The sequence below is a fragment of the Haplochromis burtoni genome, unplaced genomic scaffold (genome assembly GCF_018398535.1).
Source record: "Haplochromis burtoni strain Fernald_Lab_line unplaced genomic scaffold, NCSU_Asbu1 Contig_106, whole genome shotgun sequence".
In the NCBI taxonomy this organism is placed as follows: domain Eukaryota; kingdom Metazoa; phylum Chordata; class Actinopteri; order Cichliformes; family Cichlidae; genus Haplochromis; species Haplochromis burtoni.
In genome coordinates this window covers 637,311-662,596 of record NW_024582467.1, presented here as the reverse complement: position 1 = coordinate 662,596, position 25,286 = coordinate 637,311, and the positions used below count along the sequence as shown (strand labels likewise).

Sequence of the window (25,286 nt, the reverse complement as noted above, 5' to 3'; positions counted from 1 at the left end):
CTAAAAACTAAGATGAGCTCTTGCAACAAATATCTGTTAAAAAAAAAAAAAAAATCAAACATAAACAGAGAATTAATGTATGTTTTAAGTTCGTAAGTAGAAGTAATAGAAGAAAAACGTCAGAGTTACAGGTTTTATTCTGTTATCATCAGGAAATGATGTGCATACTTTTAAAGCCATTAAAGTGCCAAGATGGATGATGTGTACCTGAAGCAGCTTAGGCCACAGATAAGTAAATTATTGCCTGGCAGAACAGAACAAAAGCTACAGTTATTAAACTCCCAGTGCAGGCTCAGTGGAAAAGGAACCGTAAAAAATGTGATAAGAGCAAATATAATTGTTATTATAATGCCAAGGCTTTCAAGGCTCTTTGCATCACCGTGAGGGAGTGAAAAATCTCTTTTGTGTCAGTGGGTGAGTGGCTCTATAGGACATTCATTTGGAAGACTTTAAAATGAAAAACAATAAGGTGTTTACTGATATTGCAATGACTTGATGAATCCTGTATTTTGACCAGAGAGAGCGAGAAAGCAAACCAGCTGCTATCAAATGCAGCTTACTGACAAGCTTTGCCAAATATGGTCAATGAATCATCCAAAGAGCTCCACAGAACAATGACTGATTCATAGTGCAACAGATTAAGGAGGGAGGGTTCAACAACACAGACAGTTAGTGGGAAGAAAATAGAGCCTAAAAAGAACATTCAAGAGTACAATGGGCGAAGGGGGGCTACATGAACAAGAAGGCGAGAGCAGGTCGAGTTTACAGCTGGTCTTTATGAATTCTTCTGTAGCGCTGCAGCAGGTCACAGAGCTATGCTGGATGCTGAATATTTCATTCTTCTATAAACCCTGGCCAAGGACGTGGCCTTAAACCATAGCAGCTTCACGGAGCTTTTATCCTTAATCAGGAGTTTAGGACAACAATAAAACAAGAAACAGCAACAAGATTCTTCTCTAATAAATTAGAGGAAAAGCCCTCTCAGACTTTAAACAGATAAACAATGGTTCCCAAGTACCCGTGAAACAGTATGGATTCAAACGATACTTTTCAAAAAGCAACTTGGTGTCAGTTCCAATTAGGAGACGAGTAGAGTGGGCTGTAGATGTGCCCTGCCTATAAATAAAGACACACAAATCCCGGTTACAGCTCCGCTCATTAAAAACTGATTGGTGTGAACCATGTCTCGATCACAAAAACCTTCACAGGACCTTACAAGAAGCAATTGAAAGATGTATGAAGCTGGAAAAGACCCAAAAAGCATTTCTAAAAACTATACATTGTCTATAATTGAAGTAAATACAGGACAGCTGCAATCTTTAGGAGAAGGCATGATGTACACAATATACAATCCTTGAAAAGGTGAAGATGAAATAAAGTAACAACAAAACCTGCACCTGCAGACATTTCTATAACTTGGTAAAAATCACACTGAAAAAGAATTCTACCCAGGACACAGAAGGAAACAGAAGAAATGACTCCTTAAAAAATTAATCCATTACTTAAATCAGATGTCAAGTTTGTGAAGCACCACCTGGATGTTCCGCAACACCACAATGTTCTGTATAAACAACACTCATTTGGAGAAAAAGGCATGGCACACCAATGCCAGGAACTGAGCCAAACTGAAGCATGGCGGAGGTAGCATTATGATTTGGGACCATGTTGGAAAATCAGTAAGACAACAATAAATTCATAATTTTAAGAAACAATATCAGAGCAGGAGTCCAAGACCTGTTAAGGACAGCCTGAGTGGTGCAACAAGATATTGACCCAAAAGTACCAAAGAAAAGCAAAAACGCGATTAGCTTTTAGGTGTAATTGCCAAGTCAAGATCCAAGTTCAGTCAGACGCTTTTAGTTTTTTATGTATATTTTTTTTCCCTTGCAAATGCACATGTAATCAAACACAGAGCCTGAAGCAGGAAGTCTGGGTTGACCCTGATTAGGTTTCTGGATAACCAAGAAAATCTGGCTTTGTTGAACCTGCTTCACAGTACCCCCCTTCTGTATTATTTGTTCAAAACCACTTAAATGAGCAAGACTCTATTACATATAGACCACCAGATATGATGTGGATGGAGAAAAAAAAACATAAGAATCAAATACACCCCCCACCCAGTCTCTGAGACTAGAAGCCAAAGCAAAGTGGAGCACAAGGAAGGTGAAGTGCCCTTCTTAAAAGGAGAACTGAAGCTTAAGAGAGGATGAAAGAGTCTTATTAAAAAGTGTTGAATCCAGAGAAGAGACTTGGTAAATGGAGCTGCGTCATTTCAAGAGGACTCTGTGACTTTAAAAGCTTTGGAGTCGCTCCCAGCCAACTGCCACAAAGGAATGAATATAGTAAGCCTATTTCAGCACAAGGAGATTTACTGTGATAAACACAATGTCATAAATTGCCTTGGGCCTTTAACTGAAGCCAAATATGATTTAAAAAGTACTTTCACTCATTTTAATCATAGTTTTCTTCTTTTAAGCTGTGGTTATATTTCCAAATATTTTAAATTTTGCTTCTCTACCCACAACGTAGGTTAGAGATTCATTCCAACTACTTACAATAGCTGCTCTGAAGAATATGTTAGCTGGTACAAGAAGCATGAACCTGCCCTACTCTGCCTTCTTACAAAATTTACTCTTGGATTTAACCACCGTTATTTCATGATGTGGCACTGTGTTCACTCTGCACTCACTTTTTATCAAACAAATGCTCTGCAAGGCCGGACACAGCGGAGGCCAAAATGGAGAGAGCTTTCCTTTTAGACGAGGCTGTTTTGTGCTGTTCTCGCCTCACAAAATAAAGTTGTGAGTGACTGCTCCTTTAATACTGAAAGCACTTTTGTCCTATTTTTTTGTATTTTCAATTTAAGCAGAACATTTCTGCAGCAAAGTGGGAAAAAATGGTCATCTTTACATGTATGTTTTTGAAAAAACACACATGCAAACAGATTTTATGATTTTGTGAGCGAGTTTGGATTCATTTTAATTAGCGGTGTTGTCATTCTGGGTGCAGCTCTGAGTTAGTTACGAACAGAAATCATGCAATTAAATTAGTCATTAATCTAATTGTTGATCAAAAAAAAGGGGCACCTATAAAAATAGTATTTTCAAAACATATATTCTGTTGCTCTGGATCTTTTTGCAGCGCAGGAATATCGTCTTTTGGGACAAATTCAAGTGCGACCCCAATTATAGATAGGATGGCTTTGAAGTAGCGGTCTCTACTTGTAGGCTGCATTTGGTGGTGTGAGCTCAGATTTTGAACGTTGTTTCTTCTAAAAAGTTTGTCACCAGCAGTATGCACAGAAACATCTCTTGTGGAGGACTTTCCTGCTTCATCTCCTCTATTCAAAACAGGAATACTACTTTCATATATTTTTAAAAAAAAGTTATATTTGTAAAAAGGGGAAGGATTGTTACTAATAATCTTGAATAAAAAAATTACACAGTCTCCAAAAGTTGATTTTGTTCTTCTGGACGTAGCGTTAGTCCAAGTGACCTCTTCAGTCTCAGCTGACTGCAGGTTTCCCCAATCTTATAAACAATCTTATAAACATTACACACTTAGCAAATTTGCTGAAGCAGCAATCAATAATGATTTTTTTAAACATGCTTATATACTGAATGTTGTAACTCTTACACGCAAGAAGTTGAAAGACTTGCAAGAGGGTTAGGTTTATGGGCAGAGGACATGTTTTTCTTTTTTTTTTTACTCTTCAAGGGACCATAAAGTCCTGGATGCAAAGCTCCCATAAAAAGGGGACAGACACTTAAGCTGCTTAAAACAACCGTAATGGGAACAAGATAGGGGCCACACGAGACTGGAGAGCCTCATCACTTAAAACAAATGGTGACTCAGCTACACAACACACACACACACACACACACACACACACACACACACACACACACAGCAAATGACAAGTGCTGAGCTGTGATCGCCGCTCTTGTAAAACTCAGCAAAGGTAAATAAAATTAAGATGAAAACATTTTAGCTCATATATATTATATATATTTTTTACTATAGAAAGATGTTTTTACTGCTGGGATTTTATGGGTTTAATTGTGGCAGATTATTCACAGAATATAAAACAAAACAAAACAAGACAAAAAAGACCATCACATGGTAATTAAAATACTTGGTGCAGTGGTTCCCAAACTTTTTTTGCTACCCCCTCTTTACATTTAGTAAACAATTAAGCAAATACAAGTAATCTGCAATAAATTACAGGTAGTAAGAAAATAAACTATTACTCTTTTACGCTACGTCCACACCTACACGGGTATTTTTGAAAACGCAGCTGTTTCGTCCACACGTAAACGGTTTCGAATCACCGAAAAGGAGATTTTTTTAAAACTCCTTTTTTGAGTTTTAAAAAAAAACTATCAATACATTTTTCAAAAAATGCCTCTGTGCAAAATGGGTTTAAAAACATAAAAAACTGTGGGATACTGTTTGTCCGGGATTTGAACCAGGGGACAAATCGTGGCAGGATCAGCCTGATATTATTTGTATCCCGCTGTAACTTTACTGTATAAAGAGCTAACATCTCCAAAATGTCAGGAGTGGTTAGTCATTATGAGAAGTTTTTGTGAACTAAAAATCAAGAATCTGGGATTCTGTTCGTCCGTGATTTGAAGAGCCCAGCGCTGCTCCCGATGCAGGGAAAACCAATTCTGCAGGGGAGACCTACCTCGGCACTTGTGCAGGTGAAGCCAAAGGGAAGATATGCTTCACCATATTTTCTAGTCTTTGGCTTAGAATGAAGTTGGTTTGGAAACATATTCAGCGATGCTTCATCTCCTGCTTTGCGTTTGTGTGGGCGCCCCGTGCTAGCAGTGTCCAAGTGTTTTGTTTTTTTTCCCCTTTTCATACCGCGCCCCCCCTGCAATGGCTCTGCGCCCCCCTAGGGGGCAGGCCCCACAATTTGGGAAAGTCTGAACTTGGGAATAGTAAAACATGCAAATAGGCTGTCAATGAAAGGAGCCCAGTAGAGAAGGCCAATTAAAGCCAAATCAAAATGATCAAAGAATCAAACAACACGACAAGAAAGAAGAAATTATGGACTGTTCAATAGACTGCACATTAAAAGTGCTGACACAGACAATGGTTTGATTTTTAAAAGGTTATATATAAATTTACATTAAAACTGTAACCAAAACCAAATACCAAATACTTTACAGCATGAATATCATTTATTGTGGAAGTACATACTGCTTGAAAATTTTTAAATCAATACCAATTGATCCATTGAGACTTTCAAATTGCTGGAGTTTATAAACAGTTTCTTTTCTTCTTATACAAATTTGGTCATTTTATTGAAACTCTACTTCATTGAAATTCAAACAGGTGAATAATGAACCTGTTACTGAGCGACACCCTCAACATGGTCCCTCCCACAGTTGTGTTGTTTTGAGGTTGTGTAGATATGCTCTGACAGAAATCGTAATCAGTATGACTATGACTGTGTAATAGGACTATGTAGTGCTATGACAACGCACAGTGAGTGTTAAGTGTTGAAAATGGAAAGTCTCCATTTCCATGTCCGAGCTAACACTCTAAGCTAAATTTTCTAAGCTAACAATCTCATGCTCTTGATAAACTAGGAACCTGTTGCTATGTAGCTTTATCTGATTTAGAGTTCAAGTATTGGCCGATTACATATTCTTTTACACAAGTGTGCACAAATAATCATTAATCAAAGATTGCTGGAATTATCTAAAGTGTACAACTAATGCTTGCAACTTTTTAAAGTGAAGTTTAAAATTATTGTTATTTGGAATTTGAATCTGTATTAACGTGTCAGTGAAGATCTTGTATTTATTGGTGTGTGTCCTGACCTGATTATGTAAATGTTGGATGCAAAATTATTGCGAAGTAAATAAAGTGGAAAAAAATATAAAAGACACTCTAAGCTGAGACAAAGTGACAATATCTTCATGAGCACAGAGCTGTATAAATGTACAGACACAAAAGACAAAGAGTCCCAACGTCTCTCCGATTCTCTGCATTTATGAATGCACTCTCTCACACAGACAAATATGCATCCACGCACCTGCTGCAACCCGAGGGTGCTCGCCATCCACCCCCGGGGGGAAATTGCTTGTTCATAATCAAAACAACAAACAAATGGCCCTCTGCTTGGCACACCATTTTGGAGTGACTCAACCAAAACACCCACTGCTGTGACAGAGACACATTTACAGAGAGTAAGAGAGAAAGAGAGATGCGGCGTCAGGGCAAATCAAAGGTGAAAGCGACAGCAGCACGGTGGCTTAGTGATGCACAAGTAAACACACACAAGTGAACCTTTTCTGCTTTCAGCCCTCTGTGGAGTTTCCAACAGAATAATGAAATATCCGTGTGCACTGAAAGGAAACGTTACACGGAAAAACAAGCACAAATGCCAAATGAGCAGGTGTACTTAGGACATATGCCCGATTCCAATTCAGCGTTTATTTAGTCCGCTTAACTGCAGCTGAGTTTTGTTCCAAATGTGCCACGTTATTAACATGATAATCAGAGTGACCCGCCACATATTTAATAGCTGTTTCTATTAATAGTGGTTGACTTGATGTAGCTGAGTGATGATCGGGGTTTCCCACAGAGTCTTAGCTTGGGCAGGTTGCACATGGAAATTTGGTGATTTATTTATTTTCTTTTGACTTTTTATTCCATCTGAGACAATGATGCCAATGACTTACTAGTGGATAAACCCCTCACTCATATTTTCAAAGTTCACTCACTGCTAACCAGCTACTGTAGCTGTGGTTTCTCCTGTTTAGACTTCCCTCCAACTAAATTAACACAAGTCATTTGGTCCTACTGTACTACCTGACAGCATAAGCAAGCGTTTCCATATTTAAGCACCAGCGAAGCTAGAGTCAGAGTCTTGTCTGGGACCATTTTAAGCCTTATTTTCACTTGTTTACTTTTGTTTTTATTTATGATATAGAAATATTTGTGTTCACAAAGGCATAAACACTAGAGTGCTCCAGCTGAGATACTCTCATTAGATGAGGGATGGCAGCTACAGACACCTGACTGTCTGAGTAGCCAAAGCCCAGACAATGTGTAGTGAATATTTACAGAGTTCTTGATACAAAAACATGTCTTTTGTTTGTGCTGAAAGATCCCCATCTGAAAATGGGAGCATATGTGGTGCTTTAACTTCCTTTTGGAGCATATACACTATAAACAGATGGATGCAGTTTACAGGTTTTAAAAGTGACGGGAACTCGAACATGACTCAAGCAAACGTCCTTTCTTCCTTTTTCATAGCCATTGTTGAGCATTTTGTACATTTTAAATTTAAGAATCAGAAAGAAGAATTTTACAGGGAATGCTCATTGGCTAGCAACTTGTGATTGACAAAACACCACTTGTGACATCGAGTTTCACAACGTCACAATGGCAATGTTTAAAACACACATCTCCAAGCCTTTAAAGGGGACTTCATAACACAGTAGATGATGCCAAAGTGGCTGCATCCACCTTTTATACTGTCAGTGTTTTGAAGCAGCCACCCTCACAGACAGTTAAGGGACTGTTTTCAAGAGTTCAGCATTTGTTTCATTTTGCAACCCTGGTGCTGTTGTTTGAAATAGGAACACAAACCTCTTCACTGTTTATCAGAAAATATCAAAGTTTGTGTTGTAAAAAATGATCCTGGCCTTCAAAAGTATTATAAAATTTATTTAGCTCTGCAGGTCCATCAAAAACAACACAATTCAACAGAAACACGTTTGAAGACAAAATGCAGTTGGGAAATATTGGCAAAAATCTGTGTCTCTCTAGGTTAAGTTTCCAAGGTCACATGGGGAGGACTGTATATGAGTACAAAATGTTCTGCACGCTGACAGCAGGAAAACACTGATTAAAGTTGACAGAAAACATGTGGAGAGTCTCTGGTAGTGTGAGGGGGCAGGTACTTTGCCCTCAGACAAAGTCATGTTCATGTCAGGAGCAGAGCTCGGGTTCAGGATTACTTAAAGGTCATGGCGAGGTTGGCAAAAGGCCGTCAGTGGTGAGGGTCAAAGTCTAAGATCAGGGTCAAAATGTCACATGCAGTAGGTATGACTCAAGATGATCAGGACCCATGTGCTAGAGTTACTTTCTAGTTTTAACTGTTTGAAGGACTGAGACTGTTTAAGTACTGACACTAGATGCAAACATTAGTGTAAATGTCAAAAGAAATATGGAAGATAACACCAATAACTAATGCGACACCCTCTTCCTCCACACATAGCTGTAAGCTTCATGCATATAGTGAGGGAAGAAAAGGTAAAGGCAACAGCTACAAGAGCATGGAGGAGAAATAATGAGGAGGAAATATCATTATATAAACCATGTTTACCACCAATCATAAAAACTCATGTTGCAAATCATTTCTCTAGATGGTTATTTGTTCTGAAAATCAAAAACAATTGCTGCAGCTCTAATAAAATGAGTTAACATACTGATGTTTTGAGTGAAGTAATTGAAAAGACTGGGCAGAGAATCTATACCTGATTATTAAAATATATAACTGGTGGCAAATTATCAAACACACTCAGATGGACACAAATAATCTGAGGTATGCTATCATAGCTTAAGAATAAGGGAAAGAAATCTGTCCCAGCCGGGGTTGTCTTGTCTCATCATGCTGCATGTTGTACATGGCAGACCACACAAACACCAGAGCACTCACCAGCTCTGCTTACTACCCTCGCCTGCTAGATTTATTGATGCAGCAGTTTTCAGTCTGTCTCCGCGGCGCATTGGTCCGCCAAGCCATTTAGGATATTGTAGTGCTGCGGCGGTGCAGTCTGGCAGTCAAGGGAAAGCATGCATACACAACCCATGCACTCTTTAAACACTATTCTAGCTTTCCAATCACCCAAAATATCAAATCCTGAATCAACCTAATTTCGGCGTAATCTAAAACTTATGCAATAATCAGCAAATTTGCAATCCTGAAATGGATTCGATGTCACGATGAAGCGTCTTTGCACATTGAAACATCAATAAGTGTTCTCTCCAGTCCGCTTCTTGTTGTCAGTATACATATATCATATATTAAAGTATTAAAGTGACTGATTAAATAAGTTTTATTTGATCGGGTCGTCTAATAATTCAAGACAAGTTAGATCGGGGTTGGCACACTCACAGCTGACACTGGTCTCCCTTGACGCCCTTGGTGGTACAGAAGCATTTTCCTGTGTTGACGTGGCAAACGTTGGCATGGCTGTTACACTTGCATGCTGTAAAGACAAAAAGAGAAAGAGAAGAAGCAAAGATGTGTCAAGTTTGGTTTTTGAAAACTCTTGATATCAAAGAGACATAACAGAAAACCAGCAATTTCTTGATGACAACTTGTGGAAATAATGCTGAGGTGCCCTTCAAGCAAGACATTAATCTTCATCTACTGCAATGGACCTGCTCAGCACACAGCACTGAGACATGCATACTGTATATAAACACACTAATCCTCAAACATTGTCGTTCACAATGTTCCAGATGAGTAAATGTATGCAGACAAAGTGAGTTGTAGGAGGGATAGAGGCAGAAAGAAAACAGTGTGGGGAGGAAGCAAGAAGGCAGCTAAAATGGATAAGAAAGCAGAGAAATGGCAATGAAAAAATAAAACACAGGAAAGGACAAATCACTCATCTCTTTGGAAGAAAATCAAGGCATCTTGCAGCTCTGAATCATTCCCATCATTCCCAATCATAACAGTTGTTTAGTTTCTGATTGAACTGATATCTCTTGTTTAACTAATTTCTTTTGTTTCCCTCTTCTTGGACAAAAGTGAGCTTAAGCTAATGCATTCTTCAAAGAGAACGCTCACTCAAACACGACACATTTCCCAACAGTTGCAAAGAAAGTGTTTGGTCAGGATTGTATCCATGCAATGAGAGGGTCACTGTTAAAATTATCAGGACTTTTAAAGGACGCAGAATCTTCTTGTTCCCCATGTTGTTCAAAGTTAAAGAAAGAAATGTAAATGATGTCCTCATTCTGTGGGATGCTTAATCCTGTAACTCAAACTCTAGCAGAAGAGCAGAAATAAAATAATTTGTTCAGCCAATTGTAGAATATTATTCTTTCAGCTTTTCAGCTCAACCTCTTTACACATTTTTACACAGAATGAAGACAGACATTTTTTCCATCTTGCAGTACATTACAGGAGATTTATTCACAGCAGAAGTATGAACACGAGGAAAGACTGCCTCAGCCAAGGACTCTTTCAATGTGCATTTCTTAGAAACCCATTAGCTTCTCAAAGTCATTATGGATAACTAAAATGTCTCAACCAACAAATATGAAAGTGTGTGTTACAAATGTAAGAACAATAGTGTAATGTACCATTTGTGTTGACAGGTATAGCACTGTCCATGTCAAAGTCAAATGTCCATATGAAGACCAATCCCGCTTCCTAATGCAAATTAAGGTCATCTTGGGCATTGTTGCACTGCTTTCAGCGCTGCTGTTGTTATTTTTAGATCTTTTCCTAGAGGTCCTGTTCTGACCACTTGCGCATGCGCATCTGTGATTTCACCGCATGGTTTCTAACCTGCACAGAGAGCACATATCATCGTCTGTCACACTGACCTTCATGTCAAGGATCATCACTGAGAAACCAAGAGACCAAACTGCAGTCTACAGTGGATGTGACCACTGTTACTTGTGAAATTGACCTCTCCTGCCTTAGGTGCCACCTTTTTTGTACAGCTCACTCCCATTAACAATCAGGAATACTTAAGGCCAGAGAAAGGTGAGCTGTAGTGCCAGAGAGCCATGTTGTGTTGCAGCTAGTGAGCTCTGTGTGTGGTGATTGATTGCTCCTGCTCTGTGGAGAGGAGTGTGTTTTGGTACTAACCCTTTTTGACTTATTTTCAGTTTATCAACCAACACCTGAGTTTTGGTGTTTTCTTTCTTTAAAAGGGGTGATAGCGGCTTGTCCGTCTCTTTTAGTTTAGTTACTAATAGAAACATTAATAAAACCTGTTAATTGAACCATTTTGCCTCCTTGTCTTTTTTCCAACCTGGACATCTTTTTTTTACTTTCCCTAATCCCCTGGACCTTTTTAGGGGAACATAGCACCCACTGTGGCCTGAAGCAAGTGTCTGGTTTGGCCCATTGAGTCTGAATCAAACTTGCAAAGTGCCAACCCTCACCTGCCTGCTTCCATGCCAAAGCAAGCTCTGCACTGGTGATGCCATGATCCTATAATCGAATCATCTTTAAGGGACAGTCCTGGCACTTTCTGGACATTTTGGGTGCCCCAAAGCCTTCTTCACAACAATTTAACCTCTCTCTTTAAAGTTCTCAATAATTTGGTAAATTGTCAATTTGAGTGCAGTGTTACTGGCAGCAACAGTCTTTCTGGACAAGGCCTTTTTATGCAAAGTTATGAAGTTTTCTTGCACATAACCATGGTGAACAGAGAAAAATAACAATGATTTCAACCACTACTCTCCTTTTAAAGGATCCTGTCTACTATTCAGACTCAACCAACATGACAGAGTGATCTCCAGCCTTGTCCACTAGCACCTGTGTAAATGAGAGGATCCCTGAAATGATGCTAACAGGTGCTCATGTTGCAGTGCTGAACTGCAGTATAAATTGTTTTTGTTTGTTTGTTTCTTCTTGAGATTCTGGAGTTTACGCAAATTGGCATCACAAAAACTAAAGCAGCAAAACTGTGATAATCAAAACTTGGGTCATTCTCAAAACTTTTGGCAATGACAAGATGTAAAAAAAATCCAACTTTAAAAGAGGATAGAGCCCTGTGGTAACAGTGTGGATGGTAAAATTTGACTTTTGCCAGTTATCTGTTGTAGTTAGTCTACTTTTGATTCAAGCCACAGAAATGTGAGTTTAATCTTTTTAATTACTTTCTTGTATAAAAGCATGATGTCGCCAGATAATTCACATGGAGCCAAGCCTGTAATTTAAACACTAAATCACTTCTGCACGCAGCTCCTAAAGGTAGTGACAAACAAGAACATTCTCTGCACCCTTGTAGTTCAGTGTGTATGTGTGTGTGTTCACATTCACACACAGCCACTCGTTACTGTGTCCCACTCCAGCTGAATTGACTTTGTGCTTTGTTCTTATTCTTCCCGATTGGCTCAGAGACAGGGCCTGTAATAAAAACAGTGGTGAGCTCAGGTCAAGGTAAAGGCAAGACACAGATAATGAGAGGAAAGCAACCTCTTCTAGTCCTCCCTCTCCTCTTCTGCCTGGAAAGAGCGCTCGGTTCGATTGCTTACACGGAGCAAAAGCAAAGTAGCACACATAAACATTGCTACGGCACAAAAACAAGGGGAGCTTAAATGTCAGAAGGCTGAGTTGAACTGACATTTTGTGACTTTAAAAAAAAAAAAAAGAAACAGATGCCAACTGGTGAGACAGAAACAATAACAAAATACAATTTCAATCTATTACTTTAAATTAAATTGACCGGTCAGAAAAATAGAAAACCTTTTCAGAGATGCACACTGAACTGCGCGGCTCTGGAAGATAACAGAATCTTGACAAGAAGTGGCTTTTAGACTTGAGATAATAGACAAATCACAGGTGTGTTAGCGCAGGCTCAGGTCACCCTGCTGTTCATACAATATTGATTTAGTTGGCAGCCAACAAAGGCGCACAAAGGGCACAACCAGGAGAAACATGTATTCGTCTAGTCGCACTGATTTTGCCAGTGGCTCTTAAAGAATAAGAACAGGGGACAGAGGGAGAAAAACAGACAGAAAAGTACTGTTTTGGTTTGGAGGCTGGTACTGAACACTGCAATCAGCTGAGAGCTTCACACACAAGGTTCAACACAGAAGAAGCAGAAAAGCCCTCTCAGCCCACACTGTCTAACTGTAATCTCAAAGGCCTAATTAAAGGCTGAATTAAGACACTTGAACAGAGACATAGCGCAACCTCTTTGGCTGCCACTTGATGCTAGAATTAAGTTCAATTATTTAAGATCTCACAGTATAACAAAGTCAATTTTGCACCATTATTTCTTTCCTTCTATTAAACAAACATGAAACTACTGTAATCCCCTCAGCAGAAAAAGCCACCCTGCTTCCAACAGAGCAGGCCCAGCACAGACAAATCCTCTGCTCTGCATGTTCTGATGAGTGCCGAGATTAGAATCTAGTCCAGCCGTTTGTCCACAAAACACTAAATCACGAACTCAAATTTCAGCTGAGGTACTGCTCAGTGAGACAAATTAAACACAATTTAAATTCTAATGAGTTTGGTTTCGAGTAAAATGTGAGCACAAAATAAAAATAAGTTTGTTCCATTTGACAATTGCACAGCATTTCCAGCTCATGATTGTACATCCTACTTTCCTACTTCCGACTAGGGCAAGAAGGCCTGTTTTGGAGTGAATAAATGTGTTAAACATCCAAAGGTACTCTGGAATCAGTGGCTGTATCCTGCAGTTTTAGCACTATTTTGATTTCTCTTAACACATTACTGACAAATATTCAATAATTAGTAAGGAAGTTGGTAGAACATTTTTTTTTCCCAAAAGAAAACCCCACACCATGTGAAAGCAAGTTACATTTGACATCATCTTCATATTAAATCCTTAGTCTTCACAAACCTTTTTCTTGGCCCAAAACAATGTAAGAGTCCATTTACTTGATCATGTAGTTTGATATTGATTAGTTTAAATGTTGTGATCAGATTCATTGCCTTTAGGTTTTGTGCTACTTTTGCTTTTAAGTCTGCAAAATTTAGAGGTTCCACTTCTGATTACTTTGTTAAAAATGATTGGACTGCTATCCTGAAAAGATATCATGGTTCCAATGAACGCATGCAGATTTTTTTCTTAAATCAAAGACGAATCATGACAGCGGCAAAATCAAAAAGATCCTGGATTCAAATCCAAAAGGGGTTGAGGTTACATATTCACCACATCCCTGCATAGGTTCTATTTGTTTGTACCCTAGCTCCCTCCCCTGGTCCAAGGGTATGCATCTCAGGATAATGGATAAATTGACTGTAGGCATGAATTTCTCTGCGTTAATAAACTGATCTGGGATGACCCCTGAGAAGAAAATGGATGGGTGGTATAAGAGCAATCACTTCACAGCATATGGGCCACTCTAGGACAGGTGGCCTTTCAGTGTAAAACATGTAAAAATTAATTTACAAATGTGCATTAATCAGTTTTCACCTCATGTTCTCAATAAAATTATGTAAGTTTCACAGCCACGAAACACTGAAAGTAATTCAATGAAGTCTACCTAACATTTCTCAGTACAGCACATAGCTAATCTATTTGATAATGCAGTTCAAAGTAATGTGGCTAGTACTGATTTACGCGTGATGGGGTCTTGAGTTTCTCTTTGCAGAATTTCAGCCATCTGAGAATCAAACTGTTGAGTAAAAACAGCCTGTTTTAGTTTAAGCGTTGTGTTCAATAAATTGCATGCTGAAAAAAATCTTTAGTCTCCCATTTCTTCTTGTTGCATGTTGAAGCTCTACTTGGAACCTTGTTAAGATCCAACCATGCAAAATAGGATTTTTCGCGATTTTTCAAGTGGTCTTAAACTTTTGATTGGGACTACATATGTAATACATTACTTTTCCAACCCTAGCCACAGCTCAACTAGAAATGGCAACTGAAGAAAAAAAAGAATAAAGAAATGCAGTTCCTGACATTACCCTTTTATCCTCATTCTACAGTTAGCCGACTTCAGAAGGGATGAGGAAATTGTTAGGGAAGTCGGCAACTTTTGAAAAGTTGAGTCTGCAACTTTTGTAAAGTGCAAACTGTGCCCAGGCCTGGTATACTGTAGGTGCTGCTAATATGACTTTGCAAATATCTGCATTGACAGCATGCCAGCACAAAGTTAGCAGTGACAAATCCAGAGTGGTTTTAAAGCTAAGTGCATATTGATCCCAGCCAAGCAGCCAGAGCCTGATCTTAGACCATTAACAAAAGGAGTAGTGACAATGCCTCTCAGACCAGCTTATTATTGCAAAAGTAACTTATTGAGTACTGTAAGAAATCGCTTTCCACACAGAGTAATTCAGTGATGTAGTGCAAAATATATGACTGAAAAACAACTGATTATGACAGAACATACGTTGCATTTTACCTAACATCCATATATTTAATAGCTACTGTATAAACCCAGATATCACCCAACACACACATTTGGCACACCCCAGTGTAACAAGTGTTATTAGTCAGAATTCACTAATACTACTAAAACTACTGATTCAACCAAAATTATCTTTACTTTAAGAAATACACTACTATATTTTTCACTTGCTGACAAATATACTCATGGAAAAATGTAATTACCGTAGTAGCATGAGCTGGATTATACAGTGAAGCAAACATCAGCAACAAAGGAAATTTGTACACAATCTGACTCTGACAGCTAATAGATTCTCTAGAATTCCTCCTTAACAAACTGAAACACTGTGAAAGTTTAAACCTAATTAGCCCACCATATGAAATGACTAAATACAGCAACCTGGCAGATATAACACAGGTATGTTTTCCCTCTTATGGACTGGCAGTTCCCTCCTGTATCAAAATGAGTTTTCAACCAGTAAGCTGTTAATAAAATTCATCATGCAAATAAGATCGAACATTACTTGAAACTTGTTTCAGTCTTTCTAATGTGGCAATAAGATCTGTTTAACCAGCATTCTTTTATCATACTTTTCAGATAATAAAGTACAATCCACGTTTGTCCTGCACAGACATCATGATGACGACCAGACGACCTGACCAAGGATGCAAAAATTTCCCCGTTGTGGGATCAATAAAGTCTTATCTTATATTAGTCTTCTAAATGTCTACTTATGATTCAGTGCGTGCTAAATGCACAGGATATTAGCCTCTATTGAAAGATGATATGGAAGCTAACTCTACCACTTAAATATAGCTATAGTTCTCTTTAGGTTAGGAGTTCTCAGAATTCACTATTCAATAAACCCTTTCATTAAGACAGACTCTTTCAGTAAAAATGGAAAATATTTTTTGAATCTTTTTAATACAAATATATTGTCACTAAAAGTAAAATAAGTACTTAAGTCATCCGGTCCATCCACATAATATGACGTATTCAAGTGCCAAGAGTAGGGGGAGAAAATGAATAAATAAATAAATGAATGAATGAAATGGATGGAGGAGAAAGCACATCAGGCAAATGCTGACAACACAAAAATAAGCAATGGGGAAAAAAGAAACCTGATCTCTTAGCAAAAAATTTGATATAAATCATATTTCCCATGACTTCTGTGAGCCCCTGAAGACAGTACAATTTCTCACTCCACTGCCTCCGCATGTACGCACACAATAAAAAGCCAGACTGTTGCCAGTATGTGTTTGAATGTGTGTTTAGGTGAGAAGGTGGCCGAGTATGTTCGTCAGTCAGAAAACCTGACTCATGAATGAACCTTTTATGTTACTTTGGTCTGCTCTGTCTTATTCCCGATAGGGTTGCAGGTACAAAACTCAATGCAACTTCATTTCTGCAGAAAAAGGTTAAAAAAATAAATAAATGATTTTTGTGCAGTTGGACTTCCAAACCAGCGGAATGTTATTTCTGCTAAATATTAAGGAGCTTAAACAAGACACATTACCATTCTTGTGTTTTGTCCTTTTGGTCGGTGTTTCTTTGTTTTTTTAAAGCTGAATTTTGATAGCTATACAAACACTGGCTGTAAAACTGCTCAGCACTTGCTATGTTAGGTCATGACACTTGTCATTCTCCAATTCAATCACCAGTTGCACCAGTGCTGCATGTTGCTGCTGTACTGTTCACTTGGTTATGTGATGTGATGATTAGATGTTAAGGTTAGAAAAAGGTTAGACAAAAAAAGACATTACCCTTTAATTTCAACTTTTCAGTTCTTCAGAATAAAAGCACATGTTTACATGTAGCAAAGTAAAATAATAATGATAACAATAGCAACAACAATATTATCAAGAAGAAAAACAAAATGAAACAGGTATCACACCAAAAACTAGTGCGACAATTACAGGCATTATTCTGAATGATCTCCAATATAGACATGAGATATTAAATTCATTCGCACACTATTCTGAAAACCATGCACTCACACCTGAAACACTTTCACATAAACTAGTGAAACCTTTTACACGTGTTATCAAAAGGCTTCCTCACATACTAATCAAATGTGTTCATTTATATATCTGGACATTTCACACAGACAAGTGAAATTCATTCACATTCATACTAAAAATCATGTAGACACAAATGAAATGCTTTTACCTCTACAGTTGAAAAGCTCTTTAGAAAATCTGATGAATGCTTTTACGAAGACTTGGAAAATATTTCATGCACACTTGAAGGCAAAAGAATTTGATCTAAAATGTAAAGTAACTGAAAAAAATAGATTGCATTTTAAAACATGGGGAAGTGCATCTCAAACTAATGTGTGCTACTTTTGTTCATGTTTGTGCTTTTTGCTCCTGCCACTGAACTAATAAACGACAAAAGATTGCCACTCCCATTTTGTTCAAGCCATTAGTCTTCTACCTATGAATCGCATCACCAACATCAGGCAATGCACTTTGGGTTTTTTTGAGGAATGCATGCAAACTCACCTGCATTGGTTTATTTCCTAGAGAACTAAACCCAAATGTGGTACCATGTTCTGCTTTAACACCACACAAAAAATTGCCCCACAACCTAACAGCAATCCTTAACAACACTGATCTCAGCTAAAGCCGTCAGAAGCCTGTCCAAAAACAATAACTATTAGCCAGCTACCTTTAGCATGGCTCATCCTGGCAGCGTAGCAACATGCCGATGCCAGCTGCAGCTTCAGTCCAAACACACTGTATCACATTATCTACATCAGGAGTGATTCAGCACATGTGCAGGATGCACAAGGAGAAAAAGGTCAAATATAATTTGCCACATCACTTATTCAATTTTATACATTGGTGTGAAAAAGTGTTTGCCCCTTTCCTAATCTCCTTTTTTGTTTAGTATGTTTGTCACACTTAAACGTTTCAGATCATCAATTGTCGTGTGTCTGGCGACACTCTCAATCGAGGACATTGAACGACATCTGCCAATTCGAAACCACAATAACAGAGTTCTGGCTGACTGGAGCTGGCTCAGACCATCTTCATCTCATGCGCCGCCCCCCCCCCCGGTGCCAACTGGATGCTCAAGGCAAAAGCTGACGGGAATAACAAAATTCTCCCTTAGATAATAGGACTGTGTTGTGACGTTCTTCCCCTCATTCAAGGCCACCTGCTCCAACCGAAGACTGTTGACTTTTGCTTAACCGGGTGAAGGGACACTTTCTCTCAGTTGAACACGGAACACACACACACACACACACACACGCATGTACACGGACACATACCTACACTCCAGCCCCCACCCCTCCAAATGACTTCGAAGCTTATGTCTTCTATGCTGTGAGATGTGATGATTTATGTGCTGAGGTGGGTTTTTTCTGTTCTCAAACTGATCTCCCTGTTGGAGCTCAGTCTGGGGGAGTTCTTTTTTTCTCCTCGTGTTTCCTCATGTTGTGCATTTTCTATGGTTTCGGTTCGGGTCGCTGCTCGTGCGGTCGACCGGCCAGTGCTACCCTAGGCCTGACCTGTCTCCCCAATGTGATGTTTGTGTATTGTATGTATGGTTGGCAAGGTATCATGTATCTTAATTGCCCCTTGGGGATAAATAAAGTTTTGTGGACTTTGATCAAATAAATCTAAATATTAGAGACAGATAATACAAGTAAACAGAAAATGCAGTTTCTAAATAAAGGTGTTTATTATTAAGGGGCGGGGGGGGCAATCCAAACCTACATGGCCCTGTGTGAAAAAGTGATTGCTCCCCATTATAATATGTATTAAATGTGGTGTATTACATCTTTAGAAAGCTGAGTTTGATTTCTCTAGCCACACCCCAGCCTGATTACTGCCACACCTGCTCTCAATCAAGAAACTTAAATAGGACCATCCTGACAACGTGGAATAGACCAAATGATCCCCAAAAGCCAGCCATCAAGGTGTGATCCAATGAAATTCAGGAACAAATGAGAGGACAAGTAATTGAGATCTCTTAGTCTGGAAATGTTTATAATGCCATTTCTAAAGCTGTGGGATTCCAGCGAACCACAGTGACCATTATGCACAAATGGCAACCAACCAAAATTACCCCAAAAGTGCTGCAAAAACACCCAATGAACTCCAAGCCTAACTTGCCTCAGTTAAGGTCAGTATTCATAACTCCAACATAACAAAGAGACAAAAATGGCCTGCATGGAGTTCCAAGAAAATCACTGCTGAGCAAAAGAAATAAAGGCTCATCTCAGTTTTTCAGAAATCACTTTTCACACAGGGTCGTGCACATTTGGATTTCTTTCCCCTTAAAAATAAACACATTTACTTAGAAACTACATTTTGGAAAATCAGGAACAGAGTAAACGCTTTTCCCACTGTAATTCTAAGCTAATAACAGCATATATTTCAATTAGGTATTTAGAGCTGAAAAAATTCAGTACAGCTAAATGCAACATTATAAATGAGGCATTGTAAATAGCAGCTCTTCATAATAATTTTCCCCCCTTTTTCTTCATTTGTTTCCATTCTATAATGAACCACAGTGATCACTGCCAATAGTAACTTACTCATTCATATGCATGCTACTTCTACTTATATTAAAATATGTTTTAAAGCTTTTATTTTGTTAATGTGCAGTTTTAGGTTATTTATATTAAACAAAAAATCACCACTAAAATATGCCATTGCTAGATTATAATATAATAAGCTATCCAACTGCAACATTGGGGGCATCAATCAATAAAAAAAGAACATTAAATGTATACAAGTACAGATTTGATGCTCTGCATAAAGATCAAGTTAACTACATTTAAAATCAATCTTGATACAAATACTTTTTTGTACTCAGAGAGTACACTGCAGGGTTATTTTATGTATTGTATTTATAAAGCACTAAATCATAACAGCAGTCAGCTCAAAGCTCTTTAAATTGTAAGGTAGAGATCATACAATGATAGCCCTTGAACCTATAATTAAAACAAACAATAAACAGTAAATAAAAAATCTCTTTCCATAACACCAACTAAACAATTCTTTGCAATTCAGCAATGTAGGCACACGATGTGTGGAATCATCAGCTGCAGGAGAAGTGAAGCACACATACTGTAGCTGCAGCGCTATGTTTGTCATCTACAAATAGATAAATAGATAAATAAAAAGAGATCCATATTCAGGTGTTTATTCCTTATAATAAGCAGCCATCTAAATAAAGTCTATGCAGATTTGGCAAACTTGGAAATAGTTTCCTAAATAAGATGGTTATTAAAAGATCACTTTGGTCAATTCTTAACTACATATTGATTCAGATTCAGTTCCTCATGCTGGCCAATTCAGAAAGAGTTGCTATGATTTAATTAGAGGTCACACATATGGTCAGCAGTGCCTTTATTTCCAGTGGATTTCCTGAATATGAAACGCATTGATTGACCATATGTGTTGATTGGCCTGCAGACCAGAATATAGACATCATATAGTGGATGATTATAATGTATGTGTATATATAAGTGCTTATAGTGCTGCCCAAGTAGTACAGATGTGCAAGTGCACATGTTTTAGCCTGACACGCTGCTGTCACTTAATATTGCTCACATATAAAAGCGATGGCTTTCACACTTGCAGTAAGCTGTTAATTAACCGACTCTCAGTTCTATCTAAGGATGTTATTTTTCACTTTCTTCTTTGTAATATGTGAAGTATCAACTCTTTCTCCAAATGCAGATTTATCTGGTGTTCTGATGATTTCAAGTCACTCACCTAACAAACGTTACTGTTTGGCGATTCTGCAAAACATCGGCGTACTTTGTCAAATTATATTTTTCATTGTCAAGACGAGAAAAAAAAACTAAGCTAAGCAATTAAATTAAAGATACATGAAAAGTGACATAAATGAACTGAAATTAATTTCTCTTTTATAATTACTTTAAGTCTAGTTTTAAATATAGGCTAGTAGCTACACACACTCACAAAACACTACCTCCACTGAACATAAACCTGCTTACTGATCCTATACAGAATATTCTACCAACAGAAATAAACTAATTTTTTATACCTCATTCTTTTCTGTTATGCATGTTTCAACTGACAGATGGAGCAAAATCAGGGAGGACTGCAGTGGGATCACAGCGATTGTGAATGTGTGGCAGTGGTATTAAATATTTCATTATTTGGTGAATTGAATAGTGTTTTGTCTTGAAAGCCAAAAAATCATCTCTCTTTCCCAAATATGGTAAATATAAAAGCCAAAAACACAAAATATTATTTAAAATCCCTCAAATACCACCAACCCTCCAGGGCCTGGTCAGCATCTAAGCACTGTAAAAACCTAAGGCAGGCCCAGAGATTCAGGAGACACTGTTCAACATTGTACAAATCCAAACTGATGCATTTAAAAAATATACATGAACAGGACAAATGATGCTGAAGAAGATTATCGGGGTTCAACCTCAAAGACTCCTCACCTGCAAGACCCTCAGTACCTCACTGACCCCCTACATTCTATACTATTACATTTCTCTGCATGGTCTCCACTTAATTTTAAAAACCTGTAATGCTGTTTTAGTCAACCCTGCCTGGTCAGTGGCCCCAGTTAGGAGTATGCACACCATTTTTACCTTGCAAAGCAAAAATCACATTTACCCTAAAATATTATTTTTGCGTGAACTGTTGTGGTTGCATTTGTAAGAAAAAAGTTGTCAAAGGTAAAGGATACATAGTATATTCAGCACAACTTCTTGTCTTCCATGATAGCACATGAACTAATTTATTAAATGCATGCCGGTTAATCTCTCTTTGAGCTGAATGCCATAAATGAGAGTCTCAAAGAAAGCGGCTTATTCTAGATGAGACATGAGTCACAGCTGCAGAAAGACTTCAAAAACACTATTTCCACTGACTGGAGATCAAAAAGGATTCAAAAGCCGTTTAAAATCATATTTACAGAAGTGTTTGTACGTGTGTGGTTTTGTGTGTGGGTCTGCTTGTGTGTTTTGGGTTTGTCTATGTGTTTTTGTGTTGACCAGTCACATGCCAGGAATAGAGCTGCCAGGGGGAAGATGACTGGATACCGCTACGAATGCTGGGTAGTTTGCAATTCTGCCACAGGGATCCACAGGTACATAAACACACACAAGCATATTTAAAGGCAAAAAAAAATGTTTAAAAAAATGCACAAACACACATAAACACACGCACTCACAAAGACATACTCGAGACAGCAGGTGAGAGTGAATTTGGCAGCATTTCCACAGAGAAGAGTGAATGGAGCGACTCTGCAGTCAGCATCCCTCCTCTGCTATTCCACTGCTGTTGAAGCTGAACAGCAGCCGGCTCTGTCTGATCCTTCTCTCACACACACACACACACACACACAAAACCCTGCTGACCCCCCCCCACACCAACCAATGTATTAAAGCGCATACACACAATACATACATATATACACACACACACACACACACACCCTGCTGACCTATCTGTCCCATTCTGTGGTTGATGCTACTGGGTTGCCAGTTTCTTGCAGAGACAGCACTCATCTCTGTAGCTCCAGCACTGAACACAAATTTACAAAGAGCTCCTGCAGTCACACCCCGCTTAGAGACTGTACATCAAAACCTCAAACTAGGGACAGACTGAAACAGAGAAAGGGAAAACAAAAAGGCATCAGTTGGAACATAAGATGTCACCTTTACCAAATAATCATCAGTAATGTTCATATTTAAACATTAAATACAAAAAAAAAAAAACTTAACTCGCTCATAGAGCAGCAATGCCTTACAGTCATCCAACTGATTTCTTTTTTGTGAGCATTTTCCTGTGATATTGGAGGTTGACTTCAAAATTCAATAAAAACACAGTTTGTGTGTCTATGACCAACAAAGGGATTCAACTCATGAGTCACGCCTGATCCAAAACTCCTTCTACTTAAGCCAGAAATAGACAAATAGTAGCTCAGAGACTGAGGGTGAGGACTGAGGACACCATCCAAAACATCCACTAAACTCCATCCTGAAGAGGTTTTAAAGCGTTTCAACAAACTTTGAATTACTTCCACTGTGCTGCTGTCTTGGGTCACTTGTCTGCAAGAGGCTGCTCATCAGGGAAACGTAAATATAGGCCATTTAAAACATCTGAACCAATGAGCAGCGCATCTGTAGCGCATAATGTTACAGATATTAATGTCTCTCCAAAAGTAAAACTAAATAACCAGATAAGGTGTTCATCTCTGGATGTTTAGCTCTTTTTTGTTATACTTAACTCCCTGTACAGTTGTTGGCAAAAGAAAAAAAAATAGCTACTGTACAGAGACCACAAACATGTTTTGTTTTTGTTTTTTTAATCTATGACTTTAACATGAGAATCTAAGGGGATTCACCCACTTTTGGAGCCAACCTAAGTGGTCATCGAAGGACTTTCATGTTGGTTTCTAGTTCTCAGCCTCTTTGGGTTTTTTTCACAAGTAAACCATCAATCGACTGTCTGGAGTCAACTGGAAAATAAGTGCTGCCGTGTTGACAAGATGTGTGATGAGAAAAAAACTAAAACAAAACTAAAACTCCTGACTGAAAAAAAATTCTCCACAACTAAGTCCTCCTTTCTCTTTCTCTCAGTTAATTCATAGCAGATTGTCTATTCTTGTAAGCTTCTGTAGATTTATTAATCTCGTCAGGCTTGAACACTAAAGGACGCTGAAGAAGTTCTTTGTATCACACAAGAAACAAGTACTGACCTGAGCTGAACCTGTAAGAAATGATGAAACCATACAGATAAGTGACAAAACATCCCCAAGCCCCAGTAGCTACCTTTGAAATGTGAAGCGTTTCTGTGTATCAGACATTCACCGCGACTCCGAGACAGCCAGAGAGAGCAAGTGAGGTGGTGCAGAGAAAGATGGAGTATCAGAGTGCAATGGAGACAGGGAGCTACTGATGTGAATCATGCAAAATTTATGGAAGCAATAAAACTGTTCAACGGGAGGTGCCGATGGCAGAGGAGCATTATATGCTGAAGCACTGGGTAGCAAAGGATAACAAGCTCAAGAAGACATAATACATGCTCAAGTCTTGCCTGGAAGACAATTGAGAGGGCAGCACAGAAGGTCCGTGGTCTGTTTGCTATTTATGACTTTTCACCGAGGCTGAGCAATACCCAAAAAATATATTTAGAAATATTTTAAAAGAAATACATAATTTGAATACAAGAAATGAGATGAGTATGAGGAACTTGGTTGAGGGAAAGAGCCACATATGTGCCGCAGCATTCGGATTATTCTAAAAGCCTTATTTATTCTGAATTGGTAAATAATGAGGATATGCAGCTATATTCATACCATACAAAACAAAGAGGCCAAGAAATTGCATTCCCCCAAAAATCAGGAAACTGAATGAATCACATGTTAGCTGGGCGTCTACTCTCACCACAAAATAAATGAAATTTTGTTCCCTGTGTAGACAATGTTTAACAGCTTTATTACCACAGCTTGGTCACAGTCAATTATGTTGACAAATCTTTTGTTTTTTTGTCTTCTTAGTTTGAGTGTGTTAAAGAATTGCACTTTTAAAGATTTGTGTTATTTATTGTTAAAGCACAACAGATATTTATAAGAAGTACACAAGATATACCAGTAACTGATTAACCAGACTGTCTTCATTGTTTGACTCATCAACTTTATCCCTCTGTAGTTACAGCTCTGCACTTCGCCCTTATTCTCGAAAATTGGCACCTTCTTCTCCAATCCTCAGGCATCGTCTCACTTTTGAACAATCTGGTTAAAAACTCCACTGCGCTCTCTTCTTGACGACTCCATACCTTCACAGTTATGTCACCTTTACCAGCTGCCTTTCTACTCTTCATAGCTGCCCCCACTTCCTCCTTACCAATTGATTGCATTTTCTGATTCACTAACTGTCCTTCTTCCATCCTATTTTCTCTTCTTTTCTTCATTAATCAGCTCCTCAAAGCACTCTTTCCTTCTTCTCAAGGACTCTTTTCATCAATTATCCTAACTTGTTACACATACCTTCTGTCTTAATTTTTCTACCTAGCCAATTGTAACGGGAATGACAGACCCGACCACATCGTTCCCACTTTACACCCTTTATTTTGGTTGCTTTTGCCTTGAAACACGGCCGCAGCTTTTCAGCTGCATCCTACACACAACAACCACCTCCAGGTCCGGGCACACTCTTTTGAACAGGGGAGGCGTGATGAGTTGATGGCGCTCCAAGC

At 38.5% G+C, this 25,286-nt stretch overlaps 1 protein-coding gene across 4 annotated transcripts in view; it reads right to left on the bottom strand.

The window, feature by feature from the left end:
* Positions 1-25,286, bottom strand: part of atrnl1a (attractin-like 1a) — a 312,323-nt gene that overhangs the window by 177,966 nt on the left and 109,071 nt on the right. For all 4 annotated transcript variants that reach the window (XM_005935431.3, XM_005935428.3, XM_005935430.3 and 1 more), the window contains one exon: positions 9,146-9,239. In XM_005935431.3, the coding sequence (XP_005935493.1) occupies positions 9,146-9,239 (94 nt within the window). The remainder of the gene's footprint in view (positions 1-9,145; positions 9,240-25,286) is intronic.